Source organism: Mauremys mutica, chromosome 2, assembly GCF_020497125.1.
Source record: "Mauremys mutica isolate MM-2020 ecotype Southern chromosome 2, ASM2049712v1, whole genome shotgun sequence".
In the NCBI taxonomy this organism is placed as follows: domain Eukaryota; kingdom Metazoa; phylum Chordata; order Testudines; family Geoemydidae; genus Mauremys; species Mauremys mutica.
In genome coordinates this window covers 121,973,696-121,986,656 of record NC_059073.1, presented here as the reverse complement: position 1 = coordinate 121,986,656, position 12,961 = coordinate 121,973,696, and the positions used below count along the sequence as shown (strand labels likewise).

The following is a 12,961-nucleotide window of genomic DNA, read 5'->3' as shown; positions in this document are numbered from 1 at the left end:
TCCCACAAAAAAAATGCACAAAATTGCTTCCCTATCCACTGTCTTAGCACTGAAAATCCTATTCTGTTCTCTAACCTGGATTCCCACTTAATAGCATATGGGCTACTATTATTTTTAAGGGAGTAATAACACTCAAGGTCTGATTTTTAGAGGCACTGAGAACGTGCAGCTCTCATTGACAACTGCATTTGAGGGTGCTCTGCACCTCTGATGGGAAAACACAGGCTCATGGTCTATGTTCTTACTACACAAAATTGTGTTAAAAATTGATTTTTATAATTTCAGAAACATGCCACTGAAAAGAGTGACAAGAACAAATAAGAAACATCAAGTGTCAGGTTGGACTCTCTCCAAGGTATGAGAAACAAAATACTCTAAAAATATCCACTGAAAGCATCAGCCGGAATATTACTCTGATCTGAGAGAAAAAGCAGTGCTGCATTTCCTTCCGTAGGTACCAGGCCCTTTCAACTACTTCTGTTTCTCTACATAACTAGTTAGCAGGAAGTGGCTGAAACCCCCTGCACTTCTCCTCAACATAAACAGTGAACACTAGAAGAAAGAGTTGGTCACCATCCAAGTATTCTTATGAAATACGTTTTGATTACTTCAAGATCATGATTTCCTAGATACCATCAATTCAAAGATTCGGAATGTTAAACCCAGGGTCAGTTCAACTAACTTTCAGGACAGTTATATGGCCAGTGGATATTTAAAATTAAATTAAATTAAAAAAGCCTGAAAAGGGGACACAGCAGCTTCACACAGATACATTCCTATTACAAGCAGCATAAGACCATAGGAACTGACATACTGGATCAGGCGTAATCCAGTACACTGTTCCCAGCAATGGCCAGGAACAGATGATTAGGAGGAAGGTGTAAGAACCCTACAGTAGGAAGACGTGCCATAATCTGCACCCCACATAGGTCTACTCTCTGTCTCTAAAATGTAGAGATTGGCTAAGTCTCTCTCTCTCTACCAAAAATGCTACAGTGACACAGCTGCAGAGCAGCAGCTGCACTGCTGTGGTGCTGTTTTTCCATCGTTGTAGTAAAGTCAACTCTCCAAGAGGTGGTTGCTAGGTCAACAGAACAATTTTTCCGTCAACCTAGCAGGGTGTACGCCAGGGCTTAGGTTGTCTTAATTACAGCACGCAAGGTGTTAATTTTTTCATAGTCCTGGAGGAATTAATTTCAGCAATTTCAGTTAAACTGACCTAATTTTGCAGCACATACCAGCCCTGAAGCATAAGGTTTAAAATCCCTTCTAAAAAGTTTGCCTTAATTATAACTACACTGGATATTCTTGGTAGCAAAGCAGCCATGCCAAGTAGGAAAGCAATTTATTATTATTTATTATTATTATTAAAAGGACCTATTTTTCTGTTACCTCAATATAAATTAGGAGTAATTCCCCTTAAACCAACAGATTTAAACCTACATTGGTGTAAAACTGGTGAGGGATCATAATCAGGTCCTTTAACATATTTCAAAATAACATTAGCACTGAATTTAAAAAAACCCAAACTTACAAATTCTGTGAGGGTGAATCGGCAGCAGGAATGCACAGATATTTCACTCCCTGTATAAAGTGGTAAACAGGAATGAGAACACAACAGTAAGACAAAAGCATAATGGTCACAGATCAATGGGCAAATTCTGCTCTAGTATTTGTGCAGCGCCATGGATTATGAAAGAATTGTATCTGGCTAGAGGGGTGAAAACATTATCTAAGTTGTAAGTAACTGCAGATTTTGTCTCATCTGCCCAGATTTAAAAAGACAAGGTGGGTGAGGTAATATCTTTTATTGGACCAACTTCTGTTGGTGAGAGAGACAAGCTTTCAAGCTTATACAGAGCTCTTCTTCATCTCTGTGTAAGCTTCCATATGAGGAAAGATTAAAAAGACTGGGACTGTTCAACTTGGAAAAGAGAAGACTAAGGGTGGATATGACAGAGATCTCTAAAATCATGAATGGTGTGGAGAAAGTGAATAAGCAAGTGTTATTTACCCCCTTCACACAGCACAAGAACCAGGGGTCACCCAATTAAATTAATAGGCAACAGGTTTAAAACAAACACAAGAAAGTACTTCTTCACACTATGCACAGTCAACCTGTGGAACTCATTGACAGGGGATGTTGTGAGGGCCAAAAGTATAACTGGGTTCAAAAAAGAATTAGTTATATTCAAAGAGGATAGGTCCATCAATGGCTATTAGCCAAAATGGTCAGGAATGCAACCCCAAGCTTGGGGGTTCCTAAGCCTCTGACTGCCAGATACTGGGACTGGAGGACAGGGGATGGATCACTCAATAATTGCCTGTTCTGTTCATTCCCTTTGAAACATCTGGCATTGACCTCTGTCAGAAGACAGGATACCAGGCTAGATGGATGATTGGTCTGATCCAGTATGACCATTCTTATGTGATGAACCCACCCACCTTGTCTTGCTAATATTCTGGAACCAACGCTGTTACAACACCACTGCATACAAACTTAAAAAGTTGTTTTCACAAATGTTTTGTCGCTAAGGAACAGACAGCTTAGTCATGTTTACACCAAAGATCCTTAAGTGAATTCTTTAAACGGCAGCATCTTTATTAGAAAGGCATAAAACTTGTGTTATATTCATCATCTTAAACATGTTATTCTTGTTATGTTTCATTGGAAACTAGTCACATCTTATACAGTTCTCACTTTGTCAAAATGAATGCTGAAAACGAAATTTGAGAAAAACTTTTTTCTTGTGCAGAATGCCGCATTCGGTTGTTTTTCCCTTACGTATTTAGCAACACAACAAACAAAGAGGGCATTTTGGAAGAGGAATCGGTTATTTTTTGAAAGCAATGACTTTAAAACTCAGGCGTATCTTCCAATAAGTCCTCACTTTATTAGTCAGCTATTATTGTAACGAATTATGTACTGAAATAAGGAACGGCAATATATATTCTTAGAAGAACTCTGATCTGAAAAGTCAAGTAGGCAATGCCTTTTCAGGAGTGTTTTACAAAGGGCCACAGAAACAAGTTTAAAAAATGAGCTTGGACAATAAAGTGAGAAAGTAATAGATAAGTAACAAATAAAAAGGGTGGTGACAAGAAGTTAGTACTCCATACGAACATGCTGTAGTTTTAAATATACCTAGTAACTTCCCTCTCCAGGGACATCTCCAGGATCTCAGATGGTGATCAGGCTCATCATGGGGGAGGGATAGCAAAGTGGTTTGAGCATTGGCCTGCTAAACCCAGGGTTGTGAGTTCAATCCTTGAGGGGACCACTTAGGGATCTGGGGCAAAAATTGGTCCTGCTAGTGAAGACAGGGGGCTGGACTTGATGACCTTTCAAGGTCCCTTCCAGTTCTAGGAGATTGGTATATCTCCTATTTTTTAAAAAAAATTGTTTTAGTTGGGTTTGGTCCTGCTTTGAGCAGGGGGTTGGACTAGATGACCTCCTGAGGTCCCTTCCAACCCTTATATTCTATGATTCTATGACCTCCTCAAATATACACCTCTCCCTAGGCTATGATCTCCAATCCCACCTCTGGCTATTCCATACCTGAGCCAACAAACCACTGATGGTGCAACAGCTATGTTCTCAATCTGAAGAACCAGAGGTAGTACGTCAGATCAAGCCAATGCATTCTTCACAGTCACTCCACTACCGCTTTCCAGCCTCTTCCTGGTCCTTTGATCCATCTGTGGATTGTCAACTTATTTCCTCCTGAAGTGTGTCACAGAGTATAGCTGGTGAACTGTCCATAGTTCACTGACAAAGTGGCACAGCCAGAGTGTGGGGATCATTGGAAGTGTGGAAGGCATAGCCGGAGGAAATCATGACTTAGGGAGGAGGGAAATATTTGAAGAGGGGTTTACAGTGAGAGAGCGCACAATCTCAGCTGAACTCCTGAAGAGTGGGAGCTGGTGATATTTCGGGAGGGTAAAGTGGGGAGAGTTTTGTGGACATGACAAAACACGGCTGTTGGGAAGAGAAGAGATTCAGCTGCTGAACCATGGAGGCTTGACAGCTAAATGGCATCTCTGATATCTGTCAAAAAATGAAAACCATCAAACATGGCAGCCACCCCCACTTGAATCAGGGAAAAGCAGCCCTCGTGTGGTTGCAAGGATAATAACCCTTATGGAGTCAAGATGGCTAGCGGAGATGCACTCAACTGGTGGTAGAACAATCTGCATATAAAACAACAGATTGCTAATGTCATGGATTGATTTCTCTAGACAATGCTACAGTATAGATCTGGTATCATTACCTCCTTACACAGAGATATTAACCATGAAGCTTTAGCTTTGAACTTAAGAGGACTGCTCAAATGAGTAAATTTTATAGAATTAGGCCCTACATTTGCTGAAGCTCGGCAATTTACCTTTTCAGGTCATATTAAATGCTCTCTCCTTTGGACAATTCAGTATCAGGAGCCCAGTACTCATTAGCTGCCCTTCAACAAGGCAGAACACAGGAATGAAAAGAAGAGGGGAAAGGAGAGAGAGAAGGAAACATATTGAGGCCAGCATTGTACCATGCAATTAAGGTTCCAATCCTGCATCCCATACTCATTTAAGTAGTCCCACTGATTTCAGCAGTTATCACGCATGCTGAATGCTGACAGTAGCTGAACTAAGAGGGGCTTTCAGCAAATGTTCACTTTAAAAGAAGAAGTACTGTCAGTTTTAGAGCACAGTGTTCTTTTCAGTCACAGCTGGCTGATTCCCATTCTGCATGATGCTAAGAGAGACGTGAATTCACAGCTACCACAGAACCACACGTAAGCATGAAACTAGCCTACGAGAGACCACATATTGTGCTAAATGGCTCCTCCAAGGCCTGATCCTGGGAGGTACAACTCCCAATAAAGCCAATGGGAGTTGAGCACCTCCCATTGAGTGTATCACCTCTCAGGATCAGAAGTTTAGTCAAGTTAACGGGGCCATTCAACACAAAGGTTCTGGAAGTCTGTGCTTTACCAATGCGTGCCACCTTGGAGCATTTTGGAAGGTGGTGTTAATGAATTCCCCTCCCCAGGCCTCCCAGGAAACCTCCTGCCCCCCCCCCATAGGAAAACTACAATTATGGATGGGATCTTAAAAATGCTCAGTGTTGGCCTCTCTGTCCCACTGAAATCAACAGTAAAACTCCCAATGACTTCAACTGGATCACAGTTAGAACATCACTGACCAACTTTTTAAAATCCTACCTTATAAAGGGATTTGATCCCAGATAGTTTAAAAATCTTAGAATCAAAAGCATTCATTTTAATTGCATGAATAAAATAGAGGGACTATACTGGTTGGTATTGGGCAGGTGTTTGTAAATGAAACACTTGGGCCACTGTCCAACAGAGATATTTATATGTCGCTGTGGATAACAAGACTTGCCACGCTGCATTCGATTTCTTCATCCACTTTTGATATTTTTACAAACTTAGTGCCCTCCCCCCCCCCCTTTTTTTTTTTAAGATATTGGAAACAGGAAGTTATTTAATTTCTGAGCCCTCTTGTCTATGTGATAATTAAAAAAAAACCACCCGAGACCGTAATGTTCTTGTGCAGTTATGCCCCAGAGACATCACTGTCTTTCCTGTGCATGTACAATGCAGATAACATCTAAGAATTGTCCCAAAGGGACTCTAAGCAAAGCAGAACAGTTTGTGTCAACGTAACAAGTAAATACTGTAGACTAAGGTTTTCAGATGCTCATGGCTGGTTCATTAGTGTGCAAAAATGCCATAGGCTTCACAATTTCAGTAGTTAGTGGTGTTTGCAATCTTAGAATCTTCAACAAAGCCCAAGCCAAAGGAGGAAGCAAAAACATCACTGAGGTGTCCGTTTCCTTGCTTGGGTACATGCTCATCATGACAACAGAGAGTCTGTGCCTGATCATAAGATTGCTGAAGCCAATGGGATGACTTCCAATGCCTCAATGGGCCTTAGAGCCTTAGTGATTTATTAACGAAGCTATAATATTGCTAGAAAATGTTAAGAATAAACCCTGCTACACCTCTACCTTGATATAACGCTGTCCTTGGGAGCCAAAAAATCTTACCACGTTATAGGTTAAACTGCGCTATATCAAACTTGCTTTGATCCATCAGAGTGCGCAGCTCCGTTCCCCCTCCCCCCCCCGCCGAGCGCTGCTTTACCGCGTTATATCCGAATTCGTGTTATATCGGGTAGCGTTATATTGAGGTAGAGGTGTATATGATTTAACAGGGTTTAAATTAATAATATTAACAAAGATGAGGCAGGCAAACTAAACATTAAGTGTATGTGTATAACTCAGTATTTCTTTCAAAGGGAAACTTGCATTTTGTCATGTGGTAGAACAACAGATGAAAAAAGTGGATTTAGGTTCCAGCAGATCAGTTCCACTCATTAAATTTGTTAAGTTCACTGAATATTTGCCCTTCTCAAATATGAAATGTTCTGTTTAGGTCAGAGATAAAACCTTATTACAAGAGTTGATGAAAAAGCAAATATTATTATAAACCCAACGTGAAGGAACGAATCCACATTAATTAATTACTGCTGCAGTTGGTATAGTCACAATGAAATATTCCTTCAACTGATATCTTGCATGCCAACATTTTTTCTCTTTCTTTCTCCCTCCAAAAAACCCTTCCCTGGATTAAATCAAACCAGCTTTTTCATCAAACTAAAATTAAATATTTTCTCAGAGTTATGAAAAATGACACACATACATTTCTGTAAAGCAAATCGAATTCTATGCTCCAGCTGGAGAAAAAAAAAAAAACCTTCAGCAGTTCACCACACAAGTTCAAGTGTTCGTACAAACTTCCTAGATCTATACAGAAGCAGAATAACCAACTACATCACAGTGCCTCTCTCCTGGCCACTTCTTAATTCAATGCTATCTATTCTCCAACTGTTGTTTCTAAATCCTTAACATCACCCCACCCATACACCTACATTCATTTTTAAGACGTTTTCTAAGGTTATCAATATTAGTTAGTTTTCGTATGATGCCAGAATCAATTGAAGTCATGCATGTTTCTTCCAGTGCAGTTAAAGATACGTGATAGACTGGAGAGCCAATATACTAAAAGATCATTTTCTTTTCAGTTTTCTATTTCAGCAGACAGAGTAACCACCAAAACTAGAATTTTGTCTCTCTTAGGCCCTGAAACTAAAGGCTACAGTTAAACCGATACAGTGAGAGCTAACAAAACCAGAACAAGTATTCTGATTTCAAGATTGTCAAAGCTGAAACAAGCGAGAGTTAAGTAAAATTTCTAAAATTCACTGTTATTTGTGAAACAATACTATGCTTGCACCATTTTGCCATACATCGTAAAATAAAGCCAAACCCATTACACTGTATCTCTCAAGTTTTCAAAAATGAAAAACAAACTTTAAATATATATTTTATGTAGCCAGGATTACACTGAGAGCTAATAAAAACCTATCAACTGAAGAGCAAATGTGTTATAACTTCTAACTATTTTAGGTGTCATTATGTATTAAGATCTGAACACTGCACACTTGTTTAATGTTTGGAATATTCAATGAAACCGTAATAAAAACTCTCATTTGGAATGTTATTAGCTTTTTTTTTTTTTTTTTTTTATATAAAGTCTTACATTTTTGGATTATATTTAATACTTTATATAATGCACAAGAAAAATGTACAGGAAAAACAATGAGTATCTTATGACCCGGTTTAATTTTTTCCTATTCTATTTATCTGTGGCTAATTTGAAATGAAAAAAAAAATAAGTGGATGTTACTTTCCTAGCTTATTTTTTATCAACCAAACTTAAAAAACAATTTGAACTTTCCTATGCAGAACAAGACTTTGCAGTAGCAAAATGATGCAACCACGTCTAGTGCAGTTAGATAGTAGGTTTGTATGTGAGAATGGGAAATCCAAACAGCACACTGCAGATTTCATCCTGACAAAAGCAATACCAAGACTAAGCTAATAGAAGCATGGCAAAACATATATGTCTTGTTATTTCTTCAGGTTACAAATATAGGATAGTTTGTTATAATCAAAGACATTCTGAATTCACTAAGAATGATGCTTGATTAACAAAGTATAAATAAATAGTATTGTATGGTGTATTCAGAAGTATAAAAAAATCTGAAGTATTGGGGTGTTTTTGCTTTAACGTTTTTGAGTAATCTAGCAACACTCTGTCGGGGGAGGGAAAAGAGTTATAGAACTTGAAAAAAAACAACAACCAAAGACTCATAATGCATAGTAACACTCAAGATAGAGTTTGACTTCAATGCTCCATCCCCTTTGAGAGTTCTCCTCTGTTTTGTAATTTTAACATCTCCATTTCTAGTCAATCAGTGATGGGGGAGGGGGAGAGAGCGAGAGAGAGAAATACGAACCCTGAGTTGTCCAAAAACACCACCACAATTTCTATTCTAAAATCATTATTTTTTAAAGATAAATGTTACATTTTTGGCATTAAACTTCTCGGTATTTAAATTTATGTAAAGATACCATCAACGACTTCCAAGAAATTCTTTTTTTTAAAAAAAACAACCAAAACCCCTCAGCTTAAATTTGTGAACCCAGATGCAAATAGGAAACCTCTAGCACCTGGCAAGTTCTTTCAGGTTAGTCAAAAGCCATGTGTTAATCTGACTTGTCACATCAACAGATGAGGATGGGAGTACTTATTTTTGTTCAGGGGCATTTCAGCAAAAAAGCTAAAGTGGGAAACAGCCAGCAGATAAGGTTTCCTCAAGGCAAACCAGCAAAAGGTTACCAAGAGTTTTGTCCAGTACAGCTACAGAACCACCTAACTGAAAACTAGTCAACCGTTGTTTGTCCTTTCAGTTACTTTCTGGAGCAGTTACAAATGCTGTTGATTTTATTAATGACTCATAGAAAACACATTTATGTTTCAGCAATAACCATTAATCAACCACATTGTAAAGTTATTTCATGTTTGCTTTTGAGAGCATCATAAATACATGAGATAGACTTATGGGGAATCTGATCTACTGAAGCTGGGAAGATCCTGTAATATTTATTTTTAATAATAAAGTAGCCTTTTTATATTCACAGCACTTGATTACATAAGGGATCTCACAACAATCTTATGAAGTATTTTCAGATTTTTTTAAAAAGTCATTAAGATCAGAAACAGCTTTCTCTCTTTTTAGAAATGAAAATTAACACACTGTCCACATCTTTTCCTAGGTGGAAGTTGAAGGGCTCATTGTGTTCCAGTGAATGTGGTATTCAGAAGACTGCAGTCAATGGGTCAGTACTGACCCATACTTTCAACAACCTAACCCCTAGTAGAGGTGCTTCATTAGCGGAAAGATTCTAAAACCACTCTTCCACCAGATGTTAGTGCTACCCAACAAAGGCTGGAGTTCACCTGGAAGGTGGAATAACTAGGGAAACCAAAGAATGAACTGAGTCAGTATATCACCTCAGCAGTCTCCACCAGAGATGACTAATATTTAGTGCCCAACTTGAGACACTACAAGGAACCAATATCAAGAGGGCAAATGCTCAGCTCTTCCTGGAATTCAGGCCTCTTTCAGGTGTCTCATAAGGAACATACAAAATCACTAGTCACTTTTGAGAAATTAGGTCAGAGTTCCCAACTCCTCATGAAGTAAGCCAAAGTCAGAAGAACTGTATTTTAAATAAAGGAGTCTTCTCACACCACTACAGCTGAAAGAAAAATGGTAGCTATTTTGCTCAGCAGAGTCTTTTGAAACCTCTCATGGGGAAATTCTTACCATGAATAAGCAGTGAAATGATACGAAAAATACATTTTTTTATTTAAAATGAGCACTTCTGAGCTTCCTCTTGATTGTGACCTGACTGTTGAAGAATGACAATTTGTAACACTGGTTGAGGTAGGAGCCCATTGGAAGAGACTCAAACAGAACAGTTTCAATCTGACTTTAATTACTTATTTAACAACTGGAAGAACTAATTTTCATTGTGGTAGCATGATAATGACTTGGAAATTGCATTTTGTTGTATGCTATCTGGCCAGCAGAATGTACTTATTAAGAGTACCCTAAGATTTTGGCCTACATACAAAAAGATTGCAGAGCCAGTGTACAGAATGTGCTACACAACCATGACTAAAGGATCCATTTCTTCTCATCAGTTCCTCAAGAAGCAATTTTTATTTACAAATAGCTTCTTGTATCTCAAGAACTGCTCCATGGTATCCAGTACAAAAGCTGTATTTTTTAAAACATCTGGAGGTTTACACATAATGAACAGCATCAGTCCAGATTTAGCCTGAACTCAAAAAATGCATCATTGATTGGTTTCCTAACATTTCCCTATTTAGCCATCATGTGTCAGAGCAATGATGCACTTCTAGTCCAAACCAAAGACTTACGGGTTGGTTTCTGAGTGTGGATATTCCCTCGAGATTACAGAGCTAAAGAGAGAACGCTGAAGCTTAGTTATCTTCTGCACCTGTAGTTCTACCAATTAGGGAGATGGAAATTGCTTCTTTCACCTTAACCCAGGGTTTCCCCCAAGAATTTTGGAAATTTCTTAAAGTGTGTCAAAAGGGGTGGGGGGGAGGCCATTTCAAATCTAAAGTTAAAGGTGGTAGTGGAAGCTTTCAGGACAGGGAACATGGTATTAGAAAACTAAAACACACTGTGGCTATCACCATTTAATATTTCAGTGGAAACCCTATGCTGAGCATGCCCCAATAATATTCTGAGGCACCAAGAGCTGATATCTTTGGCTGATATTCCTGCAGCTGCCTAAGACTGTGTTGAAGCAGTTGATCCGCTCTATGCTAAGAAACTAGCTAGTTCTTCTGCTCATCTGGAACCTTTTTTAATACAGAACATGCAAAACATACAGCACACTTTAAGTCTGATATCTGAAATATTTGGCCACACAGAAATTTAAGAAATTCCCACAAACAGCAAATCTAAGTGTAGGCCCATAAGGATGTATTATTACCAGGTCTCTAATAAGTGTCAAACTGACATTTCTCTTCCAGGATAATAGCTGATAGTAGAGAGATCACATGGCTTTTGATAGCAGATCAGCCACTTTGTTAAGTTTCCTCAGAACTCCTAGATCTTCCATCCAGTCCTAGGAACTTGTTATTTTTCAGCTTGTTCCAGCACATCCTCCTTTGACTTCTCCACCCCTAAGAGTGCCTGAAAAGAACAAGTATAGCCGCAACATCGTCCGTGGTGAACACTGACGCAAAGAAATCATTTAGCTTCTCTGCAACGTCCTCGTTCTTTTACTTCCCCTCATTCTCTCACACTTACTGATTTGAATATAAAAACAAGAAGATACTCTAAGTATATCTTTGGCTATATACTCAACCATTCACTTGTTCCTCTTAATTCCACTTTATATTTTACCTGCCATAGTTTGTGGTCTTTTCTATTAGCTTTAATTGGGCTGAATTTCCATTTTTTAAGAATACCTTCAAAAACTTTGTGGGTTTTACTCTAAATCATCTCTTAACTACAGGCCTCAAAGAATTTGGCACACACTTTGTTGGAGAACTATTATTTTAATCCAGGAGTCCAAATTAACATGCTGTCAACCTCTTGCCACTTCAGACTATCTTGATGAACTAGCATCATTTATGCTAGCAGAACTGAAAAGTAAGAGTCATGCGTTAACTACTTCTGCAACTCAAGGGGCTTAAAGGATGGCCTTCATGGCTCTCAGAAATATTCCTTCCTTCCCACCCCCTCCGATCAGTTTCTTAGTGATTACATGGAAGATCAAAATTGGGATCTAAATTCTTTAGGAGGGTTCCTTGAAACTTTAGTCTTAAAGCTACAGTTCATTTAAGATGAGTGATGACAGCAGCACAAGAAAAGCTAATAAATCGACCAAAATTGATAACTGCATTAAATTGTCTCAAGAAGTTTTTTTTTTCTTTCTACAGAGCATACAAGCCAAAGCTTATTTTATGTAGTCATTAGCATGGCATAGGGGAGGTACACACAGCACTATTCTGGAGATACTGTGTACAAGATCTATCTTGGCATCGTGAATGGGATCAGAATTTTTTTTTCAAGAAAGAATAAATAACTCTGCTTCCTGCAGGTGTTCTGGTTAACTATAAAGAATGAAAAAAACACACTACAAAATTTACATTATAGAAGAGCTAATGGAGGAAGATGATGAGGTTTCATTGGCATGCACTATAGAGTATTTCCTAAGCAGCAATCATAACTATGTTATGCTCTAAATAACTATGTATAATACTTTAAAATCACAATATTTGCCCTAGAAAGAAACTGATAATCAAACCACAGCAGCTCTAATGACGGGACTACCTTCCTGATGGACTACTTATACAGACTTGTATCACCAAACAGGCTAGATAGATCTTCTAGACCAAAGACTGCACCGGTGTGTTGATTGGCTATAGACATGTATTGCAACTGCCTACAGTGTAAAGAGAGTGGTGTGCTCTTAAAAAACCCAAAAGTTTGTCCAGTTTGCTGGGATTTAAATATAGCCCAACTACTTTAGCCTCACCTGGATGGTTTCAGATTAAAATTGCAACTACATATCCCTTTCTCTTCTAATACCCATGAAAAAGAAAAATCAATTCTTTTAGAAACAGAAAGCAAGAAAAATCACACATGCACAAAGCACAAAACCTACACAAGGGCCAGCTTCAAATGTGACTCGCTGTAAATGGAATGGTGAAGATCCAAGCCTTCTGTGACAGAAGACAGCACTACAGGCTACTTTATTGGGAACACTGAAATGCCTCTAAGGTCATGCTACTCTTCCTTTTGAGACCCATGCTTCTGATATAATTAAGACATTTTCATTTTGTCATAGAATCATCAAATCATAGAAGATTAGGGTTGGAAGAGACCTCAGGAGGTCATCTGGTCCAACCCCCTGCTCAAAGCAGGGCCAACCCCAACTAAATCATCCCAGACAGGGCTTTGTCAAGCCAGGCTTCAAAAACCTCCAAGG

General features: G+C 38.6%; 1 protein-coding gene across 2 annotated transcripts in view; it reads right to left on the bottom strand.

The window, feature by feature from the left end:
• The window catches only part of DUSP22 (dual specificity phosphatase 22), a 65,741-nt gene that overhangs the window by 27,385 nt on the left and 25,395 nt on the right, over window positions 1-12,961 (bottom strand). For both annotated transcript variants that reach the window (XM_045007346.1, XM_045007347.1), the window contains exon 4: window positions 1,535-1,584. In XM_045007346.1, the coding sequence (XP_044863281.1) occupies window positions 1,535-1,584 (50 nt within the window). The remainder of the gene's footprint in view (window positions 1-1,534; window positions 1,585-12,961) is intronic.